We start from the raw sequence: 17,358 nt of genomic DNA on the forward strand, positions 1-17,358 counted from the left end.
GTGAATGTGACAGCCCAAGCTTGAATGTTGTCCATGTCCTGCTGCAGTTGGACACTGATTGCTCCAGTATCTGAGGAATCGGGAATGTTTCAGAGTATTATGCAGTTATCAATATCAGCGAGCATTATCACGTCTGACCCTTATTAGTCATTGAAGCAGCTGACGGTTGAGCTTAGGACTACTTTGAGCAACTCCTGCAGCGATATCCTGCGACTGTGATGAATGACCTCCAACAAGCACTGTCATCTTCATTTTTCTTGCTATGGCTACAACCAGTGAAAAGTTTTCTCCCTGGTTCCTATTAACGGCAGTTTTTCGAGGGTCCTTTGATCCACATTCAAGTCAAATGCCACTTTGATAAGAGTAGTCGCTCTCCCCTCCTCTCTGGAGTTCAGCACTTTTGTACATGTTTGAACCCAAGGTGCAATGAGATCAGGAGCTGAGTGGCCCTGGTGGAACTCAGACTGAGCATCAGTGAGCCGGTTATTGCTCTGTTAGTGCTGCCTGATGACACTGTCGACAGCCCCTTCCATCTCTTGCTGATGATGAAAGGTAGACTGCAGGGGTGGATTGGATTTCTCCTGCTTTGTGTGGACGGTGATTACCTGGGCACTTTTCCAACATTGCCGGGTAGATCCCAGTGTTGTAGCTGTTCCAGAGCAGCTTAGCTAGGGGCATGGTTAGTTCTGGGGCACAATGATTAAATTGCTTATTGTCACGAGTAGGCTTCAATGAAGTTACTGTGAAAAGCCCCTAGTCGCCACATTCCGGCGCCTGTCCGGGGAGGCTGATACGGGAAGTCTTCAGTATTAATGTTAGAATGTTGTCGGGGCCCATAGCCTTTGCAGTCTTCAGTTCTTTCAGCCATTTCTTGATATGATGCGGTGTGAATCGAATTAGAAATTGCTAAAGACTGGCATCTATGATGTTGTGGACTTCTTGAGCTTAGCCAGGATGAATCATCCACTTGATACTTCTAGTGAAGATGGTTGGTTGCAAATGCTTCGGGCTTGCCTTCTGCACTAATGTACTGGACTCCATCATTGAAGATGGGGATCTATGTAGTCGTCTCCTTCTGTCAGTTGTTTAATTGTCCAGCACCATTCACAACTTGATGTGGCAGAACTGCAGAGGTTAGATCTGATCCGTTGGTTGTGGGATTTCTTAGCTTTTATCTGTCACTTGCTGTTTCTGTGTTTTGGCATGCATGTAGTCCTTTCTTGTAGCTTCACTAGGTGGACATCTCGTTTTAGATATGCTTATTGCTGCTCCAGGCTTGTCCCCCTGCACCCTTCATTGAATCAGGATTAATTCCCCGGCTTGATGGCAATGATAGAGTGGGGATTATGCCGGACCATGAGATTACATACTATGGTCGAATACAATGCTGGTGCTGCTGATGGCCCCAGCATCTTGTGGATGCCCAGTTTTAAGTTTAGATTTGTTTGAAATCAATCCCATTTAGCGTGGTGGTAGTGCCACAACACAATGGAGGATACCCTCCTTGTGAAGACAGGGCTTTGTCTCCAAAAGGATACTCTTACAAATGCTGTCAAGAACAGATGCATCTGCAACAGGGAGAGGGGTGAGGACAAAATCAAATAGGTTTTTCGAACATCATCAACTGTCACCGAGCCAGTCAAGCAGTTATGTTTGATGGAATTCAGCAGCCACGCTTGGTGATGGTTATTGAAGACAGCCCCCCTGACCACAGGCTAGATTCTGTCCTCTTTCTCCCATCAGTGCTTCTTTCAATTGGTGAACACGGAAGAGTACTGACTCATTACCACCTACTGCCCTATTCTCCGTTAACGAGTACGTGATTTCCTTGCCCATTTTTGACTTGGTGTCATGAGACATTTGTCATTTTTGGTCAATTACTAGGGGGCATAGGTTTAAGGTGCGAGGGGCAAGGTTTAGAGGAGATGTACGAGACAAGTTTTTTTTTACACCGAAGGTAGCGGGTGCCTGGAACCTGCTGCCGGAGGAGGTGGTGGAAGCAGGGACGATAGTGGCGTTTATGGGGCAACTTGACAAATACATGAATAGGATGGGGTTAGAGGGATACGGACCCCGGAAGTGTAGAAGATTTTAGTTTAGACGTGTAGCATGATTGCCGCAGGCTTGGAGAGCCGAAGAGTCTGTTCCTGTGCTGTACTTTTCTTTGTTCTTTGAGACTTCATGGGTTTCAAGTCAATATTGAGGACTCCCAAGAGCAAATCCCTGGTGACTACACCACTGTACTGGTGGGTCTGTCCTGCCGGCGGGGCAGGAAGACACATCACCATTCCTGGGTACGCTATGATTTATGATTTAGTGAGGATGACTGTCTCACTGTTGCTTGACTAATCTGTGGGACAGCTCTCCTAGCTTTGGCACAAGCCCCTGGAGTAGGATTTTGCAGAGTTCACAGGGCTGGGTTGGCATTGTAGTTTACAGTGTCGAGATCTCCCAGTGGTCTATCTGGTTTCATTTCTTTTTAGAGTTTGGAGCAGTTTGAAACAAATGAGTGGCTTACTGGGCATTTCAGAGAGCATTTTGAATCAACCACATAGCTGTAAGTCTGAAGATGTATGTCAACCAGACCAGGTTAAGGATAGCAACTTCCCTTCAGGTTATCAGTGACCCAGATGGGTGTTTGGACAATCAGTAATGGTTTAATGTTTGCCTTTGCTGAGACTAGATTTTAAATTCTAGATTTTTAAAAATTGGTTCTAAATACCACTGGTTACCATGGTGGGATTTAAACCAATGTCCTCATAGCATTAGCCTCCACCTGTAGATTAGTAGTCTAGTAATTTAGTACTAGTCTCTACCTTGGTAACTCATTGAAGGGTAAATCTGGGTATATTATATCTACTTGAACAGGAAGAATTCAAGTAAGGTTGTTCCAGGATTATCTTGTGTTTTGGAATCTCTGCAGAGTTCTCTTCATTATCATTTCAGTTTTTGGTTGTTTTTCTGTTGCATCTTTGAAGACAAATTCTATTATCTTTCCCACTACTGACAAGCTAATTGGTCTTTCATTTCCTCGGTTTATATAACACTCACTTCTCGGGGATTACCGAACAGGAGGCTTCCATTCGGCCCTGTGCTGCCATTCTGAAGGAGCATTTCACCCAGTGTCACTGCCCTGCCACCTTCCTGTAGCACAGCATATTCTTCCTCTTCAGATACTCCAATTTCCTCAATTGAACCTGCCACCACCAAACTCACAGGCAGTGTATTACAGATCTTAACCACTCACTATTCTCCCTCCAGTTGTCATTCACAGGTTGGCGCAACATCGAGGGCTGAAGGGCCTGTACTGCGCTGTAATGTTCTATGTACTCTGGCCAGTCATCACTTGATTTTGAACACTTATATCAAATCTCCTCCCCACCTTCCCTTCTCTAAGGAAAACAGTCCCAACTTCTCCAATCTATACATACTGAAGTTCCATATCCCTGGAACTATTCTAATGAATCATTCTGCACTCTTTCTAATGCCTCATCCTTCCTGAAGTATGGCACCCAAAAGTGGATGCAATACTCCAATTCAGGTCAAATCAGTGCACAAGTTCAACATAGCATTCTTGTTTTGTCCCTATTAGTAAAACCTCGAATGCTTTATTAACTGCTCGCTCAATCTGTCAAGCCACCTTCAGTGATTCATGCATAATGATTTATGCAGACGTATATCCAGGTCCCTCTGCTTTCTGCACCTCCTTTTGAATTATACCCTCTTGAAATTATAATTTATATTGTCTCTGCATTCTTCCTATCAAAATGATTACTTTACAGGGCAGCGCGGTGGCGCAGTGGGTTAGCCCTGCTGCCTCATGGCGCCGAGGTCCCAGGTTCGATCCCGGCTGTGGGTCACTGTCCGTGTGGAGTTTGCACATTCTCCATGTTTGCTTGGGTTTCGCCCCCACAACCCAAAGATGTGCAGCGTAGGTGGATTGGCCACGCTAAATTGACCCTTAATTGGAAAAAATGAATTGGGTATTCTAAATTTTTTTTAAAAATGATTACTTCACACTACTCTGCATTAAATGTCATCTGCCATTTGTCTGCGCATTCCACCAAACTATATCCTTTTGAACCTCTATGCTACCATCCTCGTTTATATCGCCTACAAATTTTGAAATTGTGATCTATAGTTCTCAGTCATCAATATTTATTGGAAAGAGCAGAAGTCCTAACACCAACTTCTGTGGAGCTTCACTATTAACCTTCCTGCAGCCTGAGAAACAATTGTTCACCAACTGCTGTCTATTCTTGTATCGGCTGAGGTTATTCATGAAGGTCCCGCCTTTACTTGTCCCTCGGCTGAAGTGTGGTGATCCTCGGGTTAAATCGGCACCAGTCAGCTCTCCCATTCAAAGGGGAAAACAGCCTATGGTCATCTGGGACTATGGCGGCTTTACAAACTATTCCTGTCACTCAGCCGATTTAATATTCATGTTGCCACAACCTTTTAATCCATGAGCTCCAACTTTTCTCAAAAAATTGTTGTGTGGCACTTTCTCAAATATCTTTTGGAAGGCCATATATACCACAGAACTGCATTGCCCTCATCAACCATCTGTCCCCTCATCAAAAAAAAAGACAAGTTAGACATGATTTGCCCATAAATCCTTAATTCACCCTCAATTGCCCAAATGACTATTAATTTTGTCTTGCATTATTGTTTCTCGAAGCTTCCTCACCACCAAGTTTAAACTGACTTTGTAGTTTCTGGGCTTCTCTTCACACCGTTTTTTTTGAATGAGGGTGCAACATTTACAGTCCCCAGTCCCCCAGCAGCACCTCTGATCTAAGGCAGAAATTATAATTATGGCCAATTCCCACTCTCCCTTCCCCCCGTACTCCTGGGCGTCTTAAAATCAGTTTGTTTTATGAAGACAATTTATTTTAAAATCTCTCAAGTAGCTGTCAAAAATAAAATGTTGTTACTGCAAGCTACCGCTGTAATAATGCAGCCAAAATGTTGCCACAGTACTCCTATCAAAATATAAATAGAAACAACACTGCAACCAACCTTCTGCATGGCATGATATTACCCAACTGTAGGGCAGCACGGCAGCATAGTGGTTAGCACAATTGCTTCACAGCTCCAGGGTCCCAGGTTCGATTCCCGGCTTGGGTCACTGTCTGCGGAGTCTGCACGTTCTCCCCATGTGTGCGTGGGTTTCCTCCGGGTGCTCCAGTTTCCTCCCACAGTCCAAAGATGTGCAGGTTAGGTGGATTGTCCATGCTAAATTGCCCTTGGTGTCCAAAATTGCCCTTCGTGTTGGGTGGGGTTACTGGGTTATGGGGATAGGGTAGAGGTGTGGGCTTTGGTAGGGTGCTCTTTCCAAGAGCCAGTGCAGACTTGATGGACCGAATGACTTCCTTCTGCACTGTAAATTCTATGCTTGTTTGTAACACTTGCTTTTCAGACCTAGAATCATAGAACCCTTGAAGTGCAGGAGGCCATTCAACCCATTGAGTCTGCACCAACCCCATGAAAGAGCACTGGCCCTAGGCCCACCCGTCCCTGACCTGTCCCTGTAATCCTACCTAACTGTTAGATACTAAGGGGCAATTTAGCATGGCCAATCCACCTAGCTTGTACAATGGTAGACTGGGAGGAAACCGGAGCACCTGGAGGAAACCCACACAGACAGAGGGAACACGTACAAACGCCACACAGTCACCCAAGGTTGGACTCGAACCCAGGTCCTTGGAGCTGTGAGACAGCAGTGCTAGCCACTGTGCCACCGTGCCGCGCATACCTTGTGCATTAGAATAGAATGTTTAGCCAGCTCTCTCTCTCCCATATATTCAGCATGACTGGATAGTGAAGCAAAAAAAAACAGTTTGAAATTTGTGGTTTATTGATTTAACGTGTTATTTCTTATGCAATGGTATATTTCCAATGATAGCTTAATACATTATCAGAAAGGTAATTGCTGACCATTTTCTTTTGGTGCTTAAAAAAAACACGTTATGTCCTTCCTTCCTCTTGCTTCCTCCACATTCAATTTTTGCAACTGTGAATTCCTCGCACATCGCAACAGATGTGACGAAGAAGGTGTTGAAGTTGACACCTATGTACCACATTGCTCCTCAATGTGCCACAGGAGGATTAAGCAGGACTGATTCTGCTCGTTGGACTTTCCACTTTTTTGCATTTAGGTGCCATGCACCATCTGCTGGCTGGGAATTTACTACTATTACTTCAGTTGAATGTTTTGAATGGCCTTCAGAACTGGGTTTTCGACTGTTTCCATTGGGACTTTACTTAATAATGCAAAAACACCAATTTTATTCTTGATCCCAGATAGACTAATGTAAATTGATGCAAATTTATAGATTTGTATCCCGGCAACTTGCAGTTTCATATGTCTTTAGTATTGTAAAATGTCCCAAGGCTTTTTGCAAGAAGGTTATCCAGCAGCATTTGACAGTGTGCCAATGAAGGAGCTAGTAGGGCAAATAACCAGAAGAGACGCTTTTTAAACAAGATCGTAAGAGAGGAACCGGTTGTTTAGGGAGGAGTTTACAGAGCTTTGAGCAGCTGAGTGCAGCACTGTCAATGGCGCATTGAACCAGGGATGCATCAGAGGCTAGAATTGGAGGGGTCCAGCACCCTCGCTGGGTTGTAGGGCTGAAGGAACTCAGAGATAGGGAAGGAATTTGAAAACAAGATGCGAATTTAAAAATTAGGTTGGGAAATTATTTTTCTGATCCACAGCCAGTGCAAGTCAGTAAGCTCAGTTCTGTGGCATGAACAGGACTTGATGTGAGTTAGGTTACAGACAGCAAAGTTTTGTATGAGTTTATGTAGGAGATCAAATGGGAACATTCGAAAGTCAAGTCTAGAGGTAAAAAGGACTTGTGAAGGTTTCAACAGCAAATGAGATGAAGGCAGGACCATTAGCAGCAGCAAATTTATTTACCACCATAATCTGTGGGTTCACCACAGGTGACGTGCTCAGCCTGGTGAACGCAGAACAAACCCATGCTAAGCTTTGGAAATGGCATTCTATAGACTGAGCCAAGCAGACCCACAACCAGAGGATCCCATAAACGTTCTGCAGTCTTGTTGAGAACGATCATCCGTGTCCCAGTCATGCTCCGTATGTCCATAGAATTTACAGTGCAGAAGGAGGCCATTCGGCACATCAAGTCTGCACTGGCCCTTGGAAACAGCACCCTACTTAAGCCCACACCTCCACCCTATTCCCGCAACCTCACCTAACCTTTTTGGACATTAGGGGCAATTTAGCATGGCCAATCCTCCTAACCTGCAATCTTTGGACTGTGGGAGGAAACCGGAGCACCCGCCGGAAACCCACGCAAACATGGGGAGAAAGTGCAAGCTCCACACAGACAGTCACCCGAGGCCGGAATTGAACACGGCTCCCTGGAGCGGTGAGGTAGCAGTGCTTCCCATTGCTCATGTTAACTGATTTCTGGGGTTGGATGGAGAAGGAGGTGGGAGAATGTTGGTCTGGTTTGTGTACTCTTAGATCTTTTGGTCTAAAAATGTGTCGGTGTCAAGTGTACGATGACTGGGGGACAGCACGGTGGTACAGTGATTAGCACTGCTGCCTCACTGTGCTGAGGTCCCAGGTTCGATCCTGGCCATGGATCACTGTCCGTGTTGAGTTTGTGTGGGTTTCGCCCCACAACCCAAAGATGTCTTACTTCGGTGGTAGGCAAAGTAATAGAAAGGGTACTGAGGGATAGGGTTTCTAAGCATCTGGAAAGACACTGCTTGATTAGGAATAGTCGGCACAGATTTGTGAGGGGTAGGTCTTGCGTCACAAGTTTTATTGAATTCTTTGAGGAGGTGACCGAGCACGTGGATGAAGATAAAGCAGTGGATGTACATGGATTTTAGTAAGGCATTTGATAAGATTCCCCATGGTAGGCTTATGCAGAAAGTAAGGCGGCATGGGATAGTGGGGAATTTGGCCAGTTGGATAACGAACTGGCTAACCCAGGGGTGGGCAAACTTTTCCGTGCAAGGGCCACATTCAGAAATTCACAATTTTTAAGGGCCGCATAGTATATTAATTAATAGTCCCGGTTGTAACCAATTAGCATGCGGCATATACCTCAGCGCTTCCCCCGGCGGCATCCTGCCTTTAGCCCTCTTTTTCTCTACTTTTCAAAAATGGCGCTTCACCCGGTTATGATTCTGGGCGCCTCATATAGAACATAGAACAGTACAGCACAGAACAGGCCCTTCGGCCCTCGATGTTGTGCCAAGCAATGATCACCCTACTCAAGTCAACGTATCCACCCTATACCAGTAACCCAAACCCCCCCCCCCCCCCCCCCCCCCACATTAACCTTATTTTTAAAAAACATTTTTTTTAATGACTTTTGATCTTGGTGGGCCGCATAAAGACCTTTGGCGGGCCGTAGTTTGCCCACCCCTGGGCTAACCGATAGAAGTCAGAGAGTGGTGGTGGATGGCAAATATTCAACCTGGAACCCAGTTACCAGTGGCGTACCGCAGGGATCAGTTCTGGGTCCTCTGCTGTTTGTGATTTTCATTAATGACTTGGATGAGAGAGTTGAAGGGTGGGTCAGTAAATTTGCAGACGATACGAAGATTGGTGGAGTTGTGGATAGTGAGGAGGGTTGTTGTCGGCTGCAAAGAGACATAGATAGGATGCAGAGCTGGGCTGAGAAGTGGCAGATGGAGTTTAATCCTGAAAAAAGTGAGGCTGTCCATTTTGGAAGGACAAATATGAATGCGGAATACAGGGTTAACAGTAGGGTTCTTGGCAATGTGGAGGAGCAGAGAGATCTTTAGGTCTATGTTCCTAGATCTTTGAAAGTTGCCACTCAAGTGGATAGAGCTGTGAAGAAGGCCTATGGTGTGCTAGCGTTCATTAGCAGAGGGATTTAATTTAAGAGCCGTGAGGTGATGATGGAGCTGTACAAAACCTTGGTAAGGCCACATTTGGAGTACTGTGTGCAGTTCTGGTCGCCTCATTTTAGGAAGAATGTGGAAGCTTTGGAAAAGGTGCAAAGGAGATTTACCAGGATGTTGCCTGGAATGGAGAGCTGGTCTTACGAGGAAAAGTTGAGGGTGCTAGGCCTTTTCTCATTAGAATGGAGAAGGATGAGTGGCGACTTGATAGAGGTTTATAAGATGATCAGGGAAATAGAAAGAGTAGACAGTCAGAATTTCCCTCGGGTGGAATAAACCATTACAAGGGGACATAAAAGGTGAATGATGGAAGATATAGGGGGCATGTCAGAGGTAGGTTCTTTACCCAGAGAGTAGTGGGGGCATGGAATGCACTGCCTGTGGAAGTAGTTGAATCGGAAATATTAGTGACCTTCAAGCAGCTATTGGATAGGTACATAGATTACGGAAGAATGATGGAGTATTGATTAATTTGTTCTTAATCTAGGACAAAAATTCAGCAAAACATCGTGGGCCGAAGGGCCTGTTCTGTGCTTTATTTTTCTATGTCCCATGTTCTATGTGCATATTAGGTGGATTGGCCATGCTAAATTACCCCTTAATTGGAAAAAATGAATTGGGCACTCTAAATTTTTTTTTAAAAAGCGTAAGATGACTTAAAATAATCTGGTATATAATTTTTAGTGCAAAGATTGTAAAATATTTTGAGGTAACATGCAACCAGCCTCTTCATGTACACCACCAATTTTAACCCTTTAGGGTTTTACTATGTTTCTCTCTTCACAAATGGGGAATTCCTACAGCTAAGTTATAATACCCAGCTACTTACTTTATCCGCCTTCCATATGGAAATTAATCAGGATTGTTCTTGACTTGGCAACTGTGCTAGTTTTTATTTGAAGGTGTTGGTCAACTTACTGCTAATTTTTTGTAGCATAAGACTACTTGATGCTTCTTCAAAGAAGAGGGAGGGAAGATCTGGAATTGTAGTTAAACATGTACACTTGCAGACACTAAGATAAAAGCCATTTTGTAACTGATCAAACACTTTCCACTGGTTTGCGGCGTTTGATTTAGCTTAATGTACATTGTACCTGATCAAACCTTCGATCTGAAACTGTAGCATGCAATTCTGAATTTGCACTCCCTTTCGTCTGTATTCCAGTTTTCTGCTGTTCCGGAGCCTTTGAGCTGCCGTGACTACCTGCCTGAATTGTCTCACATGTCTTCCTGCGCGGAGCAGAAAGGCAGCACTGTGTCCTGGGAACAGCTGGAGGCCATGGAACTCCCATCATTTCAACCTGCTTACTTGGTCTTGTGTCGAGTTCTCCTCAACGTTATTCACGAGTGCTTAAAACTAAGGTTGGAGCAAAGACCTGCAGGAGAGCCATCGTTGCTCAGCATTAAACAGGTAGCCTGCCAAAATACCGTTTTCATCTTTTTCTTGGAACAATGTTGTTGGTGTAATTTCACATGCATTATCTTTATGTAGTTTTTGGGAAATATTTTTATTGTAATTTTACAATTTTGATACAAAGCAAAAAATAACACAGAATAACAACCAAACCGTAAGAACCCCCCTCCCCTTAAAACACTATAACCTCACCACTAAACCACCCAACTCGTTAACAGTGACCAACTCTTTAAAATACATTTTAAGTGGCCACCATCTACGGTAAAACCCTTCCACCAACCCTCTCACGGTAAACTTGACCTTCTCAAGGTCCAAAAACTCCCATCAGGTCCCCCAGCCACGCTGAAGCGTTTGATGTGTAATCGTCCCCTTGTTATGGTTTGTTCCACCCGGGGAATAGCCCGTCAATCTCCCCACCAAACTTGTCCAGTTCTTTTGCTATCACCCCTTCCATCATCTCGAGGGTGATTGGCGCGTCCGCTTCCCCTACCATCTTTGACTCCTTGCTTGGGATCGGCACTTGTAACTTACCCCCACTGTCTCTCTTCAATGCCGACCTCGACAACACCCAATTCACTGCCTTTTGCTCTGCTGGGTTGTCAGGTTAGATTGCACTAGTTCCCTGCAAAAATGGTAGCAAAGCCTGAAGTACCGGGACCTGCGTGGGGAACCCCCTAAAGTCCATCCGGGTGTTACATGCTGCCGCACCAGAATTTACCGATGTGTATAAACACTCACTTTCTGATAACTATCAGCAAAGCATGAATTATCCCTTTTTAAATAGAAAAACTTCAAATCTTATAACAGCTTTTTTTTTTGCTTCTCAAAGTTTCATTAATAAAGCTTGTTGGAAGATTTTTTGTCTTAATAGTACATTTAAGAGATCAGTTCAAATTGATTACAAAAATGAACTATGATATTTTGGCTACACTGCAAATGTTCTGGATTGATGGTCTATTTTTAATAACAGTTTTATTAGAAAATGTGCGCTTTTTCTTTTAGTCTAATGTGGTACCTCAATTTTTGGCTGATCAATCAAAACCAATATGTTGAGGCAAATCTTGTTGGAGTGGGCCATCTTGCAGTTTGCATGATTAGACTTCTTTGTACACTGTAAAGCACTGGAAGTGCAAGCTGATAATTGCGTGGAGAGAGCAACAGGGCACTGGGGACTTTGATGGCTGATAGGACCAAAATATACCTCAATGAGATTTTAAAGTTGCAAGATAAATAGGAATGGCGATTGCTGATGGCTATTAGAGTGGGTGAGTTAAGAATCAAATCAGCTATTAGAGAAATAGAGAGAAGAAAGAAAGATTGATTAAGAGTAGAGAGAAATCGGAAAGAAAAGGAAGACAAGTCCATTTATATTTTTAAGAAGTTTAAATTGTTTCCTTTCTTGCCAAAGAGACTGCTTGGTATTGTAGTAAAATTAGTGCGGAGGCTTAAAAGGTGCAATGCTGTTTGCTTTGCACAGTGTCGTGTCGAGATTTGCAACTCCAGAATATCTCGTCCCCCCCCAGAACATTTTGGCTGATTTACGCATTTATAACATTGTGTCATTAACACATCGTTCCTCATGTTTTGATACAAATACTGTTGCTCGAAACACTTGTTTTCAGTTATAGTAGGAGAATTAGCTACTTCAAACAACAAGGGCCCTGAGGTTACATCAGAATTCAATAGTTTTGGAAATGAAGCCCGTTTTTCTCGGCACGGATATTTTTTTCCTAACTTGTGGTCAATTCTCAGACTGCAATCACAGGCCTCCTACGTGCTGTCAATAATCTAGAATACAGCATAGTTTTAATATTGACTTTCTCTGACCCACATTATTAACCTTTGTAATGCACACTAATTTTATTTTTTCCTATCCCTGTCCTTTCTTGTAGGTATTGACTTTTTGTGGAGATAACATTCCATGGATGCCATATGCCCTGCGGTACCTTGGGTGTTGCCACTCTGCATGTTAATGCCATCAGGATATTAAGTCATGGGGGAGATTTGATACCAAGCCTGACACTGACATCACTTAAATTCCTGCTCTGTTAATGTTATTTTTAGTGATCAAGAATAGATGCCCTTATTTGTATTTCCCCATGCTTTGCACAGGAAATGAGACCAATTGAGCCCTACCATCAACCTGTCTGAAGTCCGCTAATTCCGAGCTACTGAGTTTAAAACATTCTTGTATAATGTCTAAAATTCATTGGTATATTTGCACTGGTTTTTTAGTCGCAATTGGAAATTGTAAAGCAATAAGTGCCCCTCCATGTCAATCTTGCCAAATAACTCTTTAGTATTTGACCTGATCTGTAAATATTTCCAGACATTGCACATAATGGTTATTTTTATTACAGTTGGTTAGAGAGTGCAAGGAAGTACTGAAGGGTGGCCTACTTATGAAGCAGTATTATCAATTCATGCTGCATGGGATCGTGGATGAATTCCAGAGACAGCAAAAGGTTAACAACAATATTGATGAATTTGAGGAAGATCTACATAAAATGTTAATTGTGAGTATATAATTGGATGAAACTCTCTATGAATCACAAATTGAAGCTCAAGTGTTCATGACTTTTCTCTTGCATTTACAGCCGATGCGCCATATTGGGCAAAAGCATTCACAACTGCATTTCATTATTGTCTGAAAATGAATTCTGTAGCACCAACTAGGAAACAAGATGCTTCAATTTAACTCTTTTTTGAGTAATCAGTGCTGGAAATACATATTCTGTAAACTGTAATCTTGTTTTTTAAAAAGATTTTGCACACATCCTACTGTCAATCTGCTGCTTCCCATCAAGCTTTTAAAAGATCACAGTCATGTCATTCAAAATGTTTGTCAAATTTTATACTTTATTTTAAGCTATGTACTTTTTCATAGAATCCCTACAGTGCAGAAGGAGGCAATTTGGCCTATCGAGTCTGCACCGGCCCTTGGAAAGAGCATTCCACCCTATCCCCGTAATCCAGCAACCCCACCTAACCTTTTTTGACACTAAGGGGTAACTTAGCATGGCCAATTCACCTAACCTGCACATCTTTGGACTGTGGGAGAAAATCGGAGCACCCGGAGGAAACCCACGCAGACGCATGGAGAAAGTGCAAACTCCACACACACAGCCACCCGGGACCCTGGAGCTGTGAGGCAGCAATGCAAAGTTAATGTAGCTAACTGCCTAACTTTGACTGAATAGAATGAATTTTGCACTGGTGATTGATGTAAACGTTGTTCCAGTTATTTGTCATTGTCACGTGAGAGTATGTTTTAAAAAGGTTAACTTGAGTTTATAGAATAAACATTGTTTTTCTTTAAAAAATACTTTTCCATTTCTGCTGTACCACACCTGTAGAGTGGGCCGTGTGCTCCCCATACCACGATCTAGTAAAAGTCGTGGGTCAGGTGAACTCCATGATACACTTTGGGGTTCTCTAAACCCTGGCCCATAACAGTCGTATAAATGCCTAAATTGTTAAAAATGGCATAACTCTGTCGCATCATTGTGACCAATATATGTTAAAATCATTACAGCTCTGCATAAATGCTCAAACCGCGAAACACCAATTCTTGAATGTGTTATATTAGCTGCTTAAAATGGAACACAACCACACTTTAAAAGGAAATACATTTGCAATTTACCCATGAGTGACATTCTTTGCCAAGTACCCTGAATTATCAGATCTTGTGTGGAGAACTCCAGCCTGCAACATTGTAGTTGGAGTACACCGTTGATTTCCCTTTCCCTAATTGTGTTCTGAATAATTCAGTTTCAGATGTTCATTCAGTATCTAAGCTGTAATTTTGCTGAAGGTAGTGACTGGGGTTAAGAGTCCCCTCAGCTGCCTGCCTTTGTTTCATCCTTACTGGACTCACACAATATGTATACTCTTGTTTAAACTGCTTTCGACATTCAGGTCTTTTCAGCCTGGGTCAATAGTAATTAGGAGCAGATTCTATTCATCAACCAGTTAATCCTCCCCCAACTCATGGGAATGATGGGGTAGTTTATAGCACCTTCACATCTATCCTGCCTGAATAATGTTGCATAGATCACAAATTTAAAAACTAGGATCTTCATGGTATGATTTAAAGAAAAATTTAGAGTACTAATTATTTTTTTCCAATTTAGGGTGGCCAATCCATCTAGCCTGCATATCTTTTTGGGTTGTGGGGAGTGAGACCCAGGGAGAATGTAACTTCACACGGGCCGGGATCGAACCTGGTTCCTCGGCACCATGAGGCAGCAGTGCTAATCACTGCACAGCTGTGCTGCCCTCAATGGACTGATTGAACTCGGGATGACAGTTTGCTTTCTGAAGGCGCCTGAGAGCTCTACTGGGTTTAAAAAATATTAGGTTTCTTCTCTTGATCTCGAACCGCAACATGTTCAGAGCAATTGTGCATCATTAGCATAAGCCTGGCATCTTTCTTGGCTTTAAATTAAGCTTCAGACCCCAAATGTGTTCCATCACCTACTCACTATTTCCATGCATTTAGCAGCGACCATTTGTTGCCAAAACCTTCATCCCATGCCTTTGTTACCTCTAAGCTTGGCTATTAAAATGCTTTCATGGCTAACCTCCCATCTTCCACCCTACTTTAACTTGACTCCACTTTAACCTGTCGCTATTCATGGATCTACAATATCTCCCCTCCATTATCTCCTCCCTCTTTGTAATCTACAGCTCTACAACCCTTCGAGACCTCTGCTCCTCCAACTCTGGCCCCTTGCGTGTCCTTGATTTTAATCACTCCATGATTTGCAACCACACTTGCACTTGTTTGGACTCTGGGATCTAGCTCTAGCCTTCTTCCTCCCTCCTTTATCTCCCACTTTATTCAAGTTTGTGGTTGCATGTCCTAATATCTCGATGTAGCTCAATGTTACTGAAAGTTCTGGGTTTTTGTTTGCGATAACATAACAGCCTTATCCTCCCCCAACCCCCCCCCCCCCCCCCCCCCCCCCCCCACACCCTCTGTGACATGGATTATTGTGGGAATTGTGTTTGAACAAAAATATTTGAACATGGCACCAGTCCACCTCCAGACTTGTGCAGACGTATTCATTTTTGGCCTCTATCGTCTTTGATTTTGGTAGTTTTGCAATTCTCCAATTCTCCCAAGGGCCTTTCAGCTGTTTTATTTCTTGATAGCTACGTACACATAAGATAGCTCGGAGCTAGTAGCTATGTGACCCTATCAATTTATCGCAGCAAAGACGCCCAGTGCTGGGAAAAGCGGGCTGGAAGTGACTACCACTGTGGCAAAGTGTTAAAATATGCATTGGAAAGTTTGCACATTACAGCTTTATTTTCAGAATTTTTATGTACATGTTTCCTTTGGCATTATAGGTTTATTTTGATTACATGCGGAGCTGGATTCGGATGCTACAGCATTTACCTCAAGCCTCCCACAGTCTGAAGAACCTTCTAGAAATAGAATGGAATTTTACCAAAGAAATAACCCCTTGCATCCGAGGAGGAGAAGCTCAAGCAGGAAAGCTCTTCTGGTAGGGTCTATGTTGTTATGATCCCTGTAGAGGCCAATGAAATTCCAACTCCCAGGTGAAAGGATGACATGACAAACTGACTAGAATGTTATTGACTAAACATAGAACATAGAACAGTACAGCACAGAACAGGCCCTTCGGCCCTCGATGTTGTGCCGAGCAATGATCACCCTACTGAAACCCACATATCGACCCTATACCCGTAACCCAACAACCCCCCCCTCCCCTTAACATTACCTTTTTTTAGGACACTACGGGCAATTTAGCATGGCCAATCCACCTAACCTGCACACCTTTGGACTGTGGGAGGAAACCGGAGCACCCGGAGGAAACCCACGCACACAGGGGGAGGACATGCAGACTCCGCACAGACAGTGACCCAGCCGGGAATCGAACCTGGGACCCTGGAGCTGTGAAGCATTTATGCTAACCACCATGCTACCATGCTGCCCAATGGACAACTTGTATGTTGAACTACAGAGCAGAATCTTCCACTTTTAACACAGCCGAGGAACCCTCTTCATGGGTATAATGTGCACCATCCCTAAAGTAATCATTTGATTTTTCCCAAAGTGAATTTTAGTTCCTGAGGGTTTGTTTTTGTTCTTTTCCTTTCCCAGCCTAGTAACTTTTTAAATTTCAGACCTGTCTTTCGCATGAAGGTGTTTTTCTTGAAATTTTCCCTCCGGCGCAAGCTAGGTGAATCGTCCAGGCTTGTTTAAAATCCTGAGGATTTGGCCTTTCAATCCAAGTGTGAGCTCCCACCTGCATTCCTGCATGGTAAACCACAGATTTCCAGCCTCTCGCTGCTCCCTCCGCCCTGAAACTTGACCGACTGCCTAAATCTATGAATGTCTTAGAGATATATTGGGTATACCGTAGAACCCTGTCCCCTCTTGAAGTACGCTTTGTATCCATGTGGAAATACTGATTTCGCTATACTTCAGAACCCATTTCTCTCATTTTGAATGTAAATGAACAGTTTAAAGCACAACTATTTACAAGCTGGCATTTTCAACACATTCCTGGGACCTTGGAGACTGCAATCTAACCACTGTAAACAGATTTGCTGTGCCATTGTCTCCAAGTGTAAACACCATGCATCATCATTCAGCAAAACACCTGGGCTGCGATTCAATATTTAATGGCCATGTCACCTCGGCCTGACATTAGGTTGACTTCAGATCAAGTCACATGACCCCTTCATTTTACCCTAAATTAAAAGGCACAGTCAACAAAACAATAATCTTATAAAGTTCATAATTCTAACATGCAACAGTGGAATATGGTTAACCATAGAATGTAATTTTTCTAATTTAGGTGATCAAATCTCATATGAGCAGTCTCATTGTCAATCTCTAGGGCCAAAGTTTTAATCCATTTTGTGCAATTTCTTTTATTAGACTGAGCAAACTTATTAAATCCAATGTTCTGAGTATGTGCACGATTCATGAAATTTGATTCTCACAGGGCCAGATTTTTTTGCAGAGTGGGTGGAAAGTTCAGCCAGGAAAC

The 17,358-nt window shown here is 43.3% G+C and overlaps 1 protein-coding gene across 5 annotated transcripts in view; it reads left to right on the forward strand.

The window, feature by feature from the left end:
* The window catches only part of map3k4 (mitogen-activated protein kinase kinase kinase 4), a 186,410-nt gene that overhangs the window by 84,733 nt on the left and 84,319 nt on the right, over positions 1-17,358 (forward strand). For all 5 annotated transcript variants that reach the window (XR_005461426.1, XM_038803416.1, XM_038803411.1 and 2 more), the window contains exons 4-6: positions 10,082-10,327; positions 12,691-12,846; positions 15,686-15,843. Coding sequence is in view for 4 of the 5 variants with exons in the window: in XM_038803416.1 (XP_038659344.1) it covers positions 10,082-10,327; positions 12,691-12,846; positions 15,686-15,843 (560 nt within the window). In the remaining variant the exon portion in view is untranslated. The remainder of the gene's footprint in view (positions 1-10,081; positions 10,328-12,690; positions 12,847-15,685; positions 15,844-17,358) is intronic.

This window comes from Scyliorhinus canicula, chromosome 1, assembly GCF_902713615.1.
Source record: "Scyliorhinus canicula chromosome 1, sScyCan1.1, whole genome shotgun sequence".
NCBI classification, from domain to species: domain Eukaryota; kingdom Metazoa; phylum Chordata; class Chondrichthyes; order Carcharhiniformes; family Scyliorhinidae; genus Scyliorhinus; species Scyliorhinus canicula.